The sequence below is a fragment of the Eucyclogobius newberryi genome, unplaced genomic scaffold (assembly GCF_026437365.1).
Source record: "Eucyclogobius newberryi isolate DKJ021-1_F unplaced genomic scaffold, fEucNew1.0.hap1 SCAF_14, whole genome shotgun sequence".
Classification (NCBI taxonomy): domain Eukaryota; kingdom Metazoa; phylum Chordata; class Actinopteri; order Gobiiformes; family Gobiidae; genus Eucyclogobius; species Eucyclogobius newberryi.
Window position 1 is genome coordinate 8359241 of NW_027315768.1, and position 16742 is coordinate 8375982.

Here is a 16742-nt window from a genome sequence, read left to right on the forward strand (position 1 = left end):
GGCCGTGCAGAGGAGACCATGCAGGGGAGGGCCCGCAGAGATCTTCCGCTACAGACAAGAGATGGAAATCCAGGAAAGTTTTTGCCTTTTTGAGAGAAAAGTTTTTAGTATTCAAAGTAAAGTAGTCCACATGTCGCGCTTTTTAAAGTATTGGTCGGTGTGTCTTAGGATGTACAGAAAAAATGCAGCCCATGTGTACAATGTCTGTGAAGCGGGTCCTGCATCTTGAAGAAGTCTTTTATGCAGTGATTCAAACCTGATTCAAGCGTGCGTTACACTGACCTCGCTGCACTGCAAGAGAGGTGCGAGAATCGACGCCTCCAGACCACAGCGGTCTGGGGAGGTTTTCAAGTCAGTTCTTGCACGAATCCTCTTGAATCTGTGCTGCATTTGACAAATATGCACTGTAATTGGTGTAACAGGCAGTCTATAACAAAATAACTAAACCGCTTTAAATGTGTGCTGAACCTGCCTCATATTTTTTTAAACCCGGCGTTAGTCCTGAGCCGCTGTCGTTTGCCACGAGGGGCCAACGAGCAGTGGAGGACATTGGCGGAGCAAGGGCGTGGCTTTGGGGCTTGAGCCCCGGACGTTTTTGGAAAAGCCGGTAAATAGGTAGAACATTGGGTTAGGGTGCAGGGGCCCTGGGTTCAAATCCTGCTGTGACTTAACTTTATTCATATCATTCTTTTCATATTACATTTTTCAAACGTGAAACGTGTCAGTTGTGCAGAGCGGAGGGTCACTCTCCTCTGCGCCGATCCCATCTCTGATTGGATGCTTGTTCTCTTTACCCGTTTCATTGGTTATTTTAGTTGAACTGGTGTATGATTGGCTACATGTAGAAAGTGGGCGGGAGCGTAGCAAGTGTTTACAGCAGATTGCCTCGCAATCTGACCATGGAGTTGACAAAAAGGCCTTTTCTACATCATTTAACTGAGGTTTTGCAAAAAGTGAAGGGCATAAATAAGAGCAGATCGACTGGAAAAAATAGGCATTCCGAACATGTGCTGAAAAACAAAGTTGATCTAACGTTGAATAGACAACAGCACAATGTCATTCAAACGATGAATTCATTGTGGTTGTAGCAGTGGCTCAGAGGTTTTGTTCATCTACAAAGCTAAAGCAGAGAAACCACAGGACAAACAGCTCATTGAGGCAAGAGTCTGCAAAAGGTAAGACTGACTTTCACTTTCTACAAAAAATTAACTAAATCATATCAGAAGGAGCAGTGCAAAAAGCACAAATGTTCAAATCATTTATCAGTTATAAAGTAAGGGATCATCTCAAAATGGGTTGAAGCTGAAAAGACTTAATATTTTTCGTCTTTTTGTTGCTTTGAAGCTTCAATACATCGTTGTGGCAGTAATTGTTTTGAAATGCTAAAAAACGCACTCAGCAACGAGCATTAGGCCAACATTAGGCGGCGAGTGCGTGCGCGGGTTCGGGCGTGGGCGCGGGAGCACAGCGCACCGTGGCCCGTGCGGAGGAGCACGACGGGTGTATACGGGGGAGCACGGCGTGCCGTGGCTAGCTCAGGAGCAGGGCAACCGTCGCCGTCGCCAACGCGGCTGGTGCAGAAAAGTTGTAAAAGCTTTATTGCGGCAAGACGCGGCGCAGCAAATGATCACGAGATTTGGCTCTAGTAAAGTGGCTACGCACTGCCCGGAAGAAGGAAACAAAATAAACCCGTATGAGGTTTCAGCCAATCACAGAAGATGTGAGATTCTCACTGAGACGAAAGCACGTGTACTGCTGATGTCAGTCTGACAGCAGGTTTAGGTCTAAACTCAGGCAATTGACAATTACAGGTTTTGACAAGAAACATTAGTTTCTCACTCTCTCATCCTCTTGAGACTATCTCAATGTGGTCATCTCACAGTTTGGGTTGAATGGGATGTGCCGTAGGGCCCCTAGGGCCCGTGGACCATGTGGATTGAGTAAACAAACATGCGCGACAGGTGACATTATTTGGAGAGTTCATAATTTCTAAATATAAACTTACCAAAGGATGTTCACTAGAGGTGAGCAGGGTCTATCAAGCTACTATCGTTTTATCAACGCGTCAAATTTTATGTGAAGCCAGAATTTATTTATTTTTAAGTGTTTTGGGGGGGAGGGGGTCCAGAGAGAGACGAAAAAAATTAAGTCTTTTCAGCTTCAACCCATTTTGAGATGATCCCTAAGAGACCGTTACATCAAACTCCAAAAATGAGTAAATTTCAAGTTAATAATACTGAAATCTGGCTAGCTCACTTGATAGAGCATGATATTCTGGTCTTCAGGGTTGTGAGTTCAAGCCCCAGTCAGGAACAAAGTGTTTCTCATGTTGATTTGTCACTGTTTTAAATTAGAACACTAAGATGTACAATTTCTTGAAAAGGTAAATGTGACTAAATGCTCCCTCCCCTCAGCTGTTCTGTTCAACGTTTTTGGAGGGAGGAGCTCTCTCAGAAGGCAAAAAGGCCATGGTCTCTCTTTGCCTTTGGGGGGTTACTCTATGTACAGAAAATACAGTTTTGAGAGCACTAAAACCACATAATATCGGCCTGAATGTTTAGAATGTCTGGCTCCGCCTCTGGTGGCGGGTCCTGGGATGAGAGAGCCACCCAGGATGGCAGGATGTGTGACATTGTGTGATACAACACTCTGTCCCCACGTCACGCTTCAACAGCCTCGTCATGCGGCCTTTCTTTCCAACAGTCCATCTTCTGCAATACGTTCATGTGGGCCCTGTCCCAGCTCCGGACCGGCCCAAGGCAAAGCCGAAAGGCAATACTTCAAAAGGGGGTGCTTGTGCATAAGATGCTGCTGCTTAATGAACATGGAAAAACAAAAACAGCTGAAAACACAAAGATCCTGGCTAAAGTGTTGAAAATCTTTGTTACACTGACCTTGAAGGTGTGAAAAGAATCCGCAAGAGCGTGTGTTCTTGTGCAAAGCCACATGAATCTGCACTGCCTGTCGAGCATTAGGTGTACACCAGGCGTTACGGGTTGAACTTAGTGCTAACTGCTTTTTTTCCCAGGGTTTTTTATTGTGTAGAAAGACATCATATTTGATTAGTGACTCTTTTAGTAAAACAGATGTTCATTTCAATGCGCTCTGTTCAAAGCATTTTACCATGGAGGCACCACGGAGGTGTTTTACACATAATCTCAGGATAAAGGCCAATTCAGATATTGTAATGAGAAGCAATCAAATGCATTTCAACTTCTCTCTTTTATAGATGTATAATATATATACTTAGATAACACATTTTTTTCTTCTATTATTACCACTTTTATACAATTTAACTTCTATCCATGCAGCAATTTCAGCCCAGATAGTATTTCCTCACCATCCTGAACCCCATAGCCTTTTCTAAGTATTGTCAGTCGCAGTTAGCGGGCTGCTCCCTCGCCCTGACACCCACCATCTTGTTTTATTATCGAATCTCCTCCTCTGTCAATCACCTAGAGCGCACTGACACCTGTGCAGACTCGGGCTATAAACCAGCATAAACCTGTAGATTCCCATCCAACAGCGAGGAGAGTGGTACGCTGTCAGCCTGATGGACTCTGTCACTGAACGCTTGGATTTCTGCACGACAATTGCTGAGGAATTGACACCAAAAGAAGAGGATTTAGTGTTACGTTATTGCCACTGGACTAGAGGAGGTAGACGAAAGAAATGTTAGCTATTTTGATGGAACAGACTGGGTCAGGAACTCTTTGATTTCCAGTGGTCTCTAAACAATTTGCACTCATAGACACACACAAACTCTAACCCATTGAAATTGGATCTATACTCGAATTTAAACTTGGACTTGAACTAGCTAACTCACTTTCCACCTGTAACTGACTGGTGATGATCTCCTGGACGGGTTTGAGTTCATCTACGTGCAGCCTCCATGTGTTACCCACCAGATTTCTAAAGTCTGTGCTGAAAGGTTTTTTAGCACCACAGACACCACAATTCCCGATGTCTTTGAAAACTGCGGTCCAAAAGCCTCTCCTAAAGAAGATCAGTCTTGATGCCGCAGTACTGAGTAAATACAGGACCATCTACAAAAATATGTTTACAGAAATGTTTACCATCTAAAAAACATTGCCAAAATCAAAAGTATAGTGTCTAAACCAGACTTGGAGAGACTTATCCATGCGTTTGTCTCCAGTAGATTAGACTACTGTAACAGCCTGCTCACTGGCCTCTCCAAACGAGCTGTAAAACAGCTGCAGTACATCCAGAACTCTGCTGCTCGGGTCCTGACTAGAACCAGGAAGTACCATCACATTAGTCCTGTTCTCAGGTCTCTGCACTGCCCCCTGTGGCTCAGAGAATAGACTTTAAAGCAGCTCTGCTTGTGTACAAGTCTCTCCATGGCCTAGCACCAAAGTACATCTCGGACATGTTAGTGCCATATGAACCATCTCGGACTCTGAGGACCTCAGGGACCGGCCTCCTGCTAGTGCCAGAGTCAGGACTAAACCTGGACCAGCCTCCTGCTGGTGCCACAGTCAGGACTAAACATGGACCAGCCTCCTGCTGGTGCCAGAGTCAGGACTAAACCTGGACCAGCCTCCTGCTGGTGCCAGAGTCAGGACTAAACATGGACCTGCCTCCTGCTGGTGCCAGAGTCAGGGCAGCCTCCTGCTGGTGCCAGAGTCAGGACTAAACATGGACCGGCCTCCTGCTGGTGCCAGAGTCAGGACTAAACATGGACCGGCCTCCTGCTGGTGCCAGAGTCAGGACTAAACATGGACCGGCCTCCTGCTGGTGCCAGAGTCAGGACTAAACATGGACCGGCCTCCTGCTGGTGCCAGAGTCAGGACTAAACATGGACCGGCCTCCTGCTGGTGCCAGAGTCAGGACTAAACATGGGGAATCTGCGTTTCAGTTTTATGCAGCAAAAATCTGGAACATTCTTCCTGAAGATGTGAGACAGGCTTCTACTCTGACAATGTTCAAATCTAAGCTAAAAACTGTTTTGTTTAGCTGTGCATATGACTGAAAGGATTTTCTTTGTGATTTCTGTAATGTCTTTGTGATTTCAATGCATTTTTTTCCTCTTGTGTGAAGCCCCTTGTGTATGCATTTTGCTCTACAAATAATGGTTGTTGTTTACATTTTCAGTACATATGGCAATGCAAGCCAATATCTAACTTCCAGCTTGAATGTCTAAAGTTCACTAATGTATAGGATGTGTGGCGCTTGATGAAATAAAACTAAAATGCAATTGTCAAACTGTTGAGGCCCACTATATTTTTGGGTGCATTGTTGTCCAGCGTAACGTTAGTTTCTGTCTTTTAAAATGATGACGTTCTGCTCAGTCAGCTGTATCCTTATTGCAAACATCATTTAAGTTAAATAGAGTTTGCTAAGAAAGTTTCATGACATTTACCATGACTCTGAAGTCAGCCTTGATGTTTCTCTGCATCTGTTTGCTCAGGTTTATTAGCAGTTAAATGTTGTGTTTTCATGAACAGTAAGTTCTTAAAAATAAACCAGAAACATGTGTTGCTGTAGCAATGCTCCGTTTCAGTTGTCCTTGGATGTCAGTTTTCTATGTTTCTCCAAAAAATCCTGGTTATGCTGGTTTCACTAAGGGGCTTTCGCAATTAAAAAAAACAAAAACTAAAAATTGGTCTTTTAAATGTATTTATGTATTTAATGTATGTATTTTTTCTCAAATATCTGTTTTAAATTTGTAAATAGTATCATATGAGTATGATGATGATAGTTTAGAGTCCTTCTTCACTTTGCCCCAGGTCATTATTTTAAAAAGAGGTTTCGATCCCAGTAAGTTTTGCAGAAAGTCACTCTCAAGCGTTGATTTATGATTTACAAAAGTAATACCACTGTTCGGGTTGATAGTTTAATTGGATACACAGTTTGGTTTAGCAATTTATTATTTATTTGGTGTATTTTGTATTATTTGATTTGAGCCGTTACAGCACATAAACTTTAATGCACTGCTCGTTGTTTTTCCAATTTGCCACAAAAGATGTTTTCAATTGTTATAATTAGTGTCCTCATTTTTCATCATTCTGAAACCCATGGATATAGTTTTACTCACCATAACCCTCCATATGTTCCCGACAATGCAAAACCGTTTAATAGCGATTGTTCTCTTGCTGTTTGCGGGGCCCGTCCTCTCCTGTTGTCTTTGGCAGGAGCGGAGCAGGTGAGCGGTGCGCCTCTGCTCCCATAATCCTGGTGTTGTGATGCGACCCGTGCTCCAGCTGCCTCTCGCCTCCCGCCGAGCCCGTCTCATTAAACACACACGTCACCGCGGCGCTCGTCAAACACAAATACCTCGCTCCTGTCCACACTGAGACCTGAGAGTGGCCATCTGTCTCACCGACAATCTCTGAGCACCTTTGGCGTCAGCGGTGTAACCTCTACATCACTGTGTCATTATGCGGATCGCTGTGATTGGACCAAAGGTGTGCAGAGAGTAAAGGGGAGCAATATTGACAAAAATATATTGGAATCGTTTTGGCGTTGACGATATTTTGGCGGTCCATTAGAAAAGTTGCCTGTGTGTGGGTCTGGGGCTCGACCGCTGCGTTTCAATTTCTAGGGCGGAGTTTAGAGAGCAGAGACAGAACCGATCACATAAACCCAGAAGTGACGCAAAAAACGCGACACGCTTAACCGGATATTACGTAGCCCTTGTCAACAAGTCGTGTTCCGCGTTATCCGTCCCTGAACGCAGAAAATGTCTCCTGAATTGCGATGACACCCTTCGTATAACCACATCTAACGCACGTTCATCATGGCAAGTAGAGCGGACTTTCCTGATTGTTCAAACCGAAGCAAGAGCAGAAGTAAACACTCGGTCACGAGCCGGGTCCGCCATTTTGAATGTTTTGGAACGGGGGTGGAAAGCGCTACTTCCGTGACACGTTAAAACCTCCGACTGGGATTGGATAGGTAAATGGATTACCGACCATTTCATTGGCTCTGACTCCGATTCCAGACCCTTACGCATTCGAACAGAATGTGGGCGGGGCTGGCGGGTCAGGCAATTAGACAAGTGTATGTCTGGAGTTGTATTTAGCTTCATTCATGCTCCTTTCATGAATGTACAAACTCGTCTTCTCTGCTCTTTCGCTGAGCCTCTCAAAAAATCATCTCTTGTTCAGTTTTTATCACCAGCATCGTTCTGCACATTTCTGACTCAAATGACATCCATTTCACCTGTGTGCTTACATTAGCATGTTGGCGCGAGCTATTGATTTTGTGTATTTGCCCATGGTAATTTCCTTCTGCTGCCATTTGATGTATGAGTGCTAAGACCAAATCCTGAAGAGGGAACACCTGACTGTTATGAAGGGATGTGTGATTTGTGCATATGACAGATTAGACTACACATTTCACTCAAATGTAGTGAACATATATTTCAGATTTTACTAAACAACTGTCATAAATGTGTCTCACTTCTGTTTAATTTGTCTCTTTGTAATCTTTGTTTTCAATGGTGCATTGAATATTGATGGCATTTTAAAACTTGGGTCTACTTCCTGTAATTTAAAACTTTTCTCTTTCAAACTTTCCTCATAATCTGCAACTCGACTGATGTTGAAAATGAATATATATATGAAAACTGATAATATGAAAACTAAGTCATAATCAGTAAAACAAGTGAACCTGTCCTCTAGAATTTAAGGTCTTAGGAGTTAGGGTTAAGGTATTAACATTTTTAACACATCCCTGGAGTTATGCCATGTCCAAGTCTGCTTCAAGTCGTCCATCATTGTCCCTGTGCCCAAGAAGCCCCGGATCACTGGACTTAATTAGTTCTACACAGCCATGATTGAGTCCATCCTCACCTCCTGCATCACCGTGTGGTACGCTGGAGCCACAGCCAGGGACAAACAGAGACTACAGCGCATTGTGCACTCTGTTGAGAAGGTGATCGGCTGCAGACTTCCATCTCTGCAGGATCTGTACGTCTACAGGGCTCTGGGTCGTGCAGGTCGGATCACAGCCGACCGTTCTCACCCTGGACATGGACTATTTGAGCCACTCCCCTCAGGCAGGAGGCCACTCCTCTCAGGCAGGAGGCCACTCCCCTCAGGCAGGAGGCTACGGTCCATTCGGACCAGAACCTTCCGCCACAAGAACAGTTTCTTTCCCTCTGCCGTCACTTTAACCATAATTTAATCACCAACTGCACTCTTCATTTTCTGCACTACATATGTCAATTTTGTGTACATAGTAAGTACAGTAACAAAACAAAAGCAAGACAAGCATGAGGCCAATCCCACCCACCAGGAAAGTCTCCTTATTTATAAACCTTTTTTAAACCAGGAAAGTCCCACTGAGATGTGGACTCTATAAGAGCCTATTGTTCAGTGGTCGCTGTGTCACGTGTTGGTAACAAAGTTATTCAAATTGCAGTTTTTCTATAAAACATAATTATTTATTCATGGCTTACTGAATACATATGGAACTATTTTGAACCAGACAGATTATTATTTATAAAACCAGGGCTGAGAACCAAATGAGCAGAAGAACATTACTGCAAACACGTACAAATAAAGATAATACAAATACCATGACTTTGTCCTACAAGCTACAGTTTTGAAATTTGGCCAAATACAGCAAAAATGTCACTTATGTCGGTTTGGTTTTCAGCCCCGAAAATATGCAGATTTACAGTAAATACGTTTTCAGAGACAAATTTAACAAACAAGGCAGAGGTCCAGAGGGTCTTTTCATTCAAGTAAAATGGTAAACCTGTTTCCACATCACCCCACTCTCAGCGCTCAAATAATACAGTCACATCACTCACACCAGTCACTCTGAGGAGGGAAAACGGTCAAACTACGGACAATTACTGGAAGCTGTGTAGAATCCATGTCAGATTCTTACAACCACAGGTGCCACAGTTTGTTTAGTTCCATTAAATCTTTGAGACTTAACATAGAGAATAAAAATGAAACCCATAAACATATTGAACACTAGACTTCCTTAGGTAAAACAGAAGCCCCGTTCACACATGCAGCCTGACCCAGGAGCGCCACGTAAACACTTCTGCTTGAGCTCCTCGGTTTTAGATGTTAAAATGACTGTTGTAAATGTGCAGAGTTAAATCATATTTTACATATTACATGCAAAAAAAACAGATACATGCCTTTTAATCTGAGGTGAGAGAAGTTTGGTTTTGTTCTAAATGATGATGAGCTCCTCGAGGTGGTGACCAGACTCACGCTTCATAAAGAATTGGAGAAGTGTGATCCAAGACAACCATTCTTACCCCTCAAACTGACTTTTGTTGGGCTTTGAATGACCTTTAATGATTCCCAAACAGACGAGATTATGGTATTTGTACTTGGATTCATTCAAGCATGTTTCAGAACCCGTTTAGTGAAGTCTCCTGAACAGATGTAAACACACTCACTGGCAAACTTGATGATCACTGCACCAGGTAAGAAACAGACACTAAACTATTACTCCATCGTTTAAGATCAGCACAGAAGACAAACAACGCTCCGCCCACTGTGGACTAGCACATGTGGTTTTATTCGGTCCGCTACATTAAAGTGAAAGTAAAAACTACTGGGGTTTCAATGTGTTTATGTCTGAAAAACAAATGCAAAAGTATAAATGAGATATTGCTTATCTATGTCTACCTAAAGTGTGCTTATACTGTATTTACAGTATATTAGCTGTTTTTATTAGCAAGCAAAGCAAGGTTTTAGTGCTATGCTAACGCTAAACGTCCCTCAGCTCCGGCTCGCACATAATTCTTTTAGCATCATGTAGACTGGGACAAGAGTCTTGGGGCAAAGACAGTTTGGTTGTTTTTCACACTCTGAGTTCTCTGGGCATTAAAAAACATTGACAGCTTCAACTGCTCTAATCATCTCACGGTTCATGTTCGGGCTGGCAACATAGTAAACAATCAATATCATGGAATTTCTCTGAGCTAGATCCAGATTTTTGTTTTAGCACAATTCGTTTTTTCTTCACTGAGATTGGTTAAATTGGTCTCTCAGAGCTCAGAGCCTTACAGAAGACACAATTCATGGGGCAGAAGTGACGTCACACATGAGGTGTTACCGCCATCTTGAGGGCAAAAGTTGCATGTTGCTCTGTGTACAAAACGACTCAAAATAAAGGATTCCTCGTTTGTCCAGAAATTGTATGACTGTGGTCAGGAGGGACCAGTGGACTTACAGAAATCACTGTAGACTGAGGCTGAGCTGTTTGTTTCAGGTTGTTAGCAGCAGCTAATGCTAGTTTATTATTGTGTGGCTATGCTAATAAACATTAGCCTACTTGCAGACAATTCTAACGAACCTAATTCCCATCTGTCCGGGCGTTATATTTTAGGATCAGACACAAAGTCCGTGCTCTTTAAAGCTTTGAAGACTCGTCCGGTGCAGAGGGCTTGTGGATGAGGAAGAGCAGATGGAAATGTCTGCAAACGTTTGTTGTGGTAAAGTTGTCACTGCTTTTAAGTGTCAGTGACTCTCCGCTGTAGATAAGGATTAAAGCCCAGAACTTCTGTCTTCTTGAAGTATCACTTTTCATTTTCCATTTTTTTTCATGACTATCTAACAGCGGAGAGGCAACAGCACGTGTCACGTCTTCAACAAATACGTCACGTGACCGAAACCCATAGATAGGTAGTGTTCACGTGACATCACAATATTCTAGAACACATGGTTTAAGCTGAGCTGAAACAGGTCAGGATTCTCAGTTTGCAGATTTGTTGACCTGATTTATGGTTCATATTTATAATTGTTGGGCCTATCTACATGAAACAAAAACTGGCACAAAGTTCAACGTCTTATCTCTCAGCACAAATAAACAAAAAGTCTCAGAAAGTGGTGCAATAATTCAACTTTTAAGACATGAGATTAATAGGACAAATCCCAGACAAATGATGACACGGATCAACATTTATGGATTTATGTTTTGGATATTTCTTTCAAAATCTCCCATAGTTGTAGGCCCCTGTCCTCCATCTGAACTTATGATATAAACAAATTCAGGAAAATGACAGCAACCTATTGAATAAATGAATGGATTTAAGCGTCTATGTTTGAGAAATAGTGAATGACGATACGACAAAACAGCCAAAATTGCAGTTAATCACGAATTGATTTCCAATTATTATTTTTTATCACCGTATGGCTTGGCCCTAGGTCATGTTGGCCAAATCCATGCTCGTTTCCGTCATCTTATCACTCCAACTTGCACAAATGAAACAAAACACAATTCTGAATATATTCTAGAAGAGTAAAACACTTCTAAAAGCTCATCAAAGTCAGCGGTCTGGAGCCAGAAACTGTCACGACTGTAGCTTGGAAGAACGAACCGACAAACTCTCTTTTCACGCAGTCATGGATGAACGGTTCCCTGTCTTTTCAGTCTTTAGAGGACACTGAATGGGTCAATTCCGAGAGGAGGGACTTGAACATGTATCATCAGGTGGTCTTCTGCGTAGATGTTTAGTCCGGGTAGAGCAGGAAGCCGGAGAAGGTGCTGTACTTGTTGTTGTTGCCGCCGTGGGCCTTGCCTCCGTCCAGTTTGATGTAGATCTCGTCGCCAGAGTCCAGGTGGAGGACCACGCTGTTACTGGCGTAGTCGTAGTTCTGGTCCGCGTCTTGGGCTATGGCACTGGCACGCACCTGGGACCAAAAGAGAGTAGGAAGAAGGTCATTTAGTGTCCTCTGCGTTTGAAAACCCGTCAGGAGCAGAGCGGTTTCTCCAGATCTGAAACAGGATTTGGAACATCTAGCTGAATGTTTGGCTGCACCGTGCATAAGGGCTGCAACTAACGGTTCTTTCAGTTGTAGTTATGTCAATGATAGTTTCTTCAATTAGTCGTCTCGTTTAATCTTTTTATATATATTGTTATCAAAAAAAAATTAAATGTGATGACTGATGGCTTCTAGATAGAGGATATTTACAAAAGTTTTTAATTGATGCAATGCTGCTTTTATTGCAATGAAAAGGGTCATTTCATATGTGTTTCAGAGTCTGTGTAGTCCAAAATACGATTATGATTATCTTTTATTGTCGACGAGTCAGGATAAAGCCGGTTGTACACATAAAGTAGAGCTACACAAAAAACTAACCCTATTTTTGATTTGTGTAGAAAAATAATACACAAAAGGCCTAACAAACACTGCCCTGCGAAATTGGCAATCCAGAACTGAACCAGAATCAAACCAGGCCTAGAACCAGTACCACTCGGGTCTGAACTAGGGCTAATGCAGAATTAAACTAGGTCTAAAGCCAGAGAGATCAAACCAGGTCTAAAGCTAAATCAAGCCAGGACAGAACCAGAATTAAACCAGCAGAATTAAGCAAGGACTAAACCAGGAACAGACCAGTCCTAGTATTGACCTAGAAATGAACCAGATCCAAACCAGGACCAAACCTGAATCAAACCAGGTCTAAACCAGGTCTGAAGCAAGACAATGTACCAAACTGGACATGAACAAAACTAGTACCAACCCAGAATAAAACCAGATCTAAACTAGTACACAAGAGATTATGCTTTTTTTTTTTTTTTGGGCCGGATTAGGTTGTTTAGAGAGCCAGATTTAGCCCACAGGCCGTAAGTTGAATAGGTCTGCACAGCTACGATTTAAAGACATGACACACTTGTTGATTTGAAGTGAAGTGTGATCGAAAAGTGTGCAGGATGCAGCCTTTCACCACCATGGAACCTTAAGATTTCATGTTTTGGACCTGTACCCTGCAAACAATAGAAACAGAATCACACTGACTCCGCAGACATGAGGAGTGCCACGACAGATAATCGCTTCTAAACTCGTAAGCCTTTTACAAACAGCACACACGGGTGATCTCTGGGTGCTGCCTGCGACTTCTTCTGCTCTTTTCAATCAAGTCCATGGTACTTCTTTCTGTATTTTATATTTGCAATCGAGAGTCTGTCTGCCGTAAAAGGAGCAGCGATGAGGACATATCGGCAAGATATAAGCTCTTAACACGCTGATATTTTGAGCTTTACTGAGCTTTTCTGTCAGGACATACATGTACGTAAAGGGCTAAAATCAGGTGAAAGATCCTTTACTGTGCCGCTAGCTTTAGTAGATCTATTGTTGCAGCGCTAGGTACATGAATTTTATTAAGTTTAGGAAAGCCTGATGCAGCTGGATAGGCAAAAAGTAATATTTTTTAAATCACGCAACAGAAAAGAAAACAATCACGCACATAAAACAGGTGGCAATTGTATTAAGTGTATAAGAGAATAAGATATTGCACTGGTGATATCGAAACAATTATTATGGTATGCCCACTTCACTTCCCCGTTGATTTTAAAGGAGACGTGTAGCATTGTGATTTGATTTTTTTTTTTTCATAACTACATAATTTTACATTTAGTCCATCACAAGTTACATTGTAAATTTTGTTCTAGAATGGTGTAACAATAGAAAAAGATCCATTGACTTCCTGTTCAAAAGTGCAGAACACATTGTACGTGTTTTTAGTTTTAAAAAGTCGCAACGAGACATTTTAGAACTCTACATGTGTCACTCAGAGTCTTAATATTTTCAAATAATCACAACTAAGTACAGGGAAGTGGGCGGGGGTAGGTGAAAACAGCCATTTTCAGTTGCAGGACAATACAGTATTACTCAAACAAGCAGAAATTAATCATTTGAGTGAACTAATGATGAATAACACATAAAAGCTTCATACAAGTTGATTACAAACCTCTCTAAACCTCTCAGTGAAATGTAGCCGTCATAATGCATAACAGTCATTCTAAACGGTCTGAACAACGAAGCAAACTCACAACGTTTGCAATTATATATTTTGGGATACACTATTGTCCTCTGCAGAGATCTCAATATCATGTCTGAATGAATATGTTATTTTTTTGTTTTGTGGAGATCCAAACAAAGAACTTTTCCAGAAGACATTCGTTTCCCTGACTGCATTCATCAACATCACAACTGTATATGGAGTTAAAAGGAGTTTGTGAAATTAGGATTTCAAATGTTGCACTTGCGTTTCTAAATGTAAAAAAATGTAAGACGAATCTTCTTCCTGTTTCTTTTCTTCAGGCCGAAACTGACTGATTCATTAGACTTGTAGTCGTTTTTCGGAAAATTATGCAAACACATTAAAATGGCGCCAACAATAATTAATAAAGCCATTTTTATCAGCCTTTAGAGGGTCAACATGCAGAATCCACTAGGGCTGTAATCGTCCTAAGACATTTTTGAAGAAGTTAGACATGTTTTCTGTGGATTTTAACAGGAAAACCTGTACCATTTGGATCGTTTATGAGGCAGAAGTGAGCCACGCCACACGAGAAAAGAGAGGGAGGATGAGCCACGCCGGGAGTGAAATGGTTCAGTTTGTTTATTAGCAAATCAATGCCCTTTTTATATTATTAATCTGATGTTTAGGCAGGAATATTAAGCACACGCCATTGCTGTTTCCATTTTCTGTGCATTGTTCTTTCTGTACACATGATAATAGAAGGTTATCCTCCAGATGCTGTTTGCAGTGTGTCCTCCGCTCCTTGTCATTGGCCGATGTGCTTCAGTCTAAATGCCTGGTATTTCAAACTAGGGCAGCAACAAGTGAATTGAGTAATTGCAACTAATCGATTATTGAAACAACCATCAACTAATTGAGTAATCAAATAATTGTGAACTTGTCTAGGTTCCAAAACGTGCCACGAGCTGAGAAAAGTAGTATAAATCCATGAAAATTATGTGAAAAATGTGTAAATTCTGCGTATTTGATGAAAACACTCTTCTGTCCATAAATGTGCTCCACCAGATCCTCAAACAGACTCACCTCAGCTTCATCTTTGTCAAATTGAGTAAAAATCTTTTCATCACGTGACTTTTGCATTCTAAACAACTAAAAGATTAATCGATAGAATAATCGCTCAAATAATCAATTAGCGGCTCGTTAGCGGCAGCCCTAATTTAAACAAGTTTGAATGACTGCGACTGGTGCTAGTTGCGTCTTTCCCCAGAACCACTTTGCGGTCCAGTCCACATTACGAGTCTGAAGGTTGTGTACTGTGTCCTCCGCTTAAAAGGGGATGTGTATCTCCATGTATAACCCAAACTCCACAGCTACAACTATTGATACAGAAAAATACTGGTAAACCGTGTATTTATATATTAATTAAAATCATGGTTTATTCCAAAATCCTCAGCTAACTGACTCCACATCTTCTCCTTTTGCTGTTATTCCATATAAATTCTTAAATTTCAATAATATAATTAATTTGGTCAACTAAGACAACTCCATATGTTTGACGCTCGAAGTCACTCATACAAGATTGTGATTGTAACACAGCAAAAATCTGCATTTTTTTTTTTTAAGAATCCTAAATAGATAACAGCCAAACAATTCCCCAAAGTTTTGCAGAAGTAACAGCTTCTCCAACTCTGAAATAACATCAAACTATCTGTTTTTATATGGGGGAATCAGAGCTTTGTAAATGGGAGACATGAGCGAGTGTTCAGGAGGCAGACATTAGATGAAGGATTTCGATTAGATTTGTCTCACTGTCAGGAGTTTGTTTTCAAAGATGTGTAATCTTTGAAAAATGTGAGCTGTTAAAATGAATTTGACCTAAACTACAAATATTTACACCCAAAAGAATAGGTCAATATTCATTTTATGTGAGCATAATAACGGGTTTCCATTTCTACTTTGCAGATTATTCTGAGGCTTTGTTTGTATTTGTTAGCATTTTTTTTTTTACTTTTTGATTATAGCAGCTCCCCAAAGGATTTAAGAATTACATATTATACACTAAATGGTTCCGATATGATTTGACATGTGTCTTCTATCATTGTATGTGAACTGAGATGTCTAACTTTGAGCACAAATCACTCTGTTCTGTGCGTCATCTGGGCGCTCTGCGCTGCGCGCTGCGCGGCACTGTTGGTGCGTAATTGCTCCATTACGCACGGGCCTGTCCCGCGGCACATATGGTCACAGCCCCGTGCGTCAAGGGTCACGTACCTGTCCGTTCTTGCAGAGGTCCGCCCACATGCTCGTGCCGTCACCTCCGCGCATCAGGACGTGGTAGGTGAAGTAGTAAATCCCGGACACTTGGCACGTGAACTTGCCGGTGCTGGCGTCATAGTGGTTTCCCAGGTTCGTGACCACGTCATCAAAGCGCAGCACCTCGTAGCCTTCGTGCGGGTTCTTCAGTCCCACGTAAAACGCGATCCTCGCGGCACCGATGGCGCCCGTGTCCACATGGTTCCCGCTGTGATTGGTCAGAGCCGCGTCTGCGCTGGAGCTAGTGCGTCCCGCGATGCCCGGGGGGCCCCTGGGGCCCGGTGGGCCCGGCTCTCCAGGGTGTCCACGTGGTCCGGGTTTACCGGGACGTCCGGGCTCTCCTCTGGGTGCGTGCGCGGCCGCGGGGCTCGGGAGCGCGCTAAACTCGTGCGCCTCCAGAGCGGTGGCACTGGGTCTGGGACTGTACGGGTCACAGATCATGCGGCACGTGCCCATCATCTCATAGTGCGCGTCCGCACGCGACGTCTGCACGAGTAGCGGGATGGCGATAAGCAGCGCGAGCACCATGACGACGCACACCGCCGCTACCACGAGCCGCTTCCTCTGCACGGACCGGGACCGGGACCCGAACACACACAGCAAGTCCGCCTGGCGTGGAGACCCAATGGTGGCGAGAACACCGGACCTGACGGACCAGACCTGAGGGACCAGACCGGACTGGATCTGGACCGGGACCAGGAGCAGAGGGCAGAGGATGGAGCGCG

General features: G+C 42.8%; 1 protein-coding gene across 2 annotated transcripts in view; it reads right to left on the reverse strand.

Annotated features, from left to right (window-relative positions):
* Nucleotides 1-11144: 11144 nt before the first annotated feature.
* Nucleotides 11145-16742, reverse strand: part of LOC140359387 (complement C1q-like protein 2) — a 249498-nt gene continuing 243900 nt past the window's right edge. The window contains exons 2-3 of one of the 2 annotated variants that reach the window (XM_072444289.1): nucleotides 15976-16677; nucleotides 11145-11630 (exon numbers count right to left, since the gene is read on the reverse strand). In XM_072444289.1, the coding sequence (XP_072300390.1) occupies nucleotides 11451-11630; nucleotides 15976-16545 (750 nt within the window). In that variant the 5' untranslated portion in view covers nucleotides 16546-16677 and the 3' untranslated portion in view covers nucleotides 11145-11450. Of the gene's footprint in view, nucleotides 11631-15975; nucleotides 16733-16742 lie in introns of those variants that run through there. The other variant, XM_072444288.1, reaches the window with a different exon arrangement.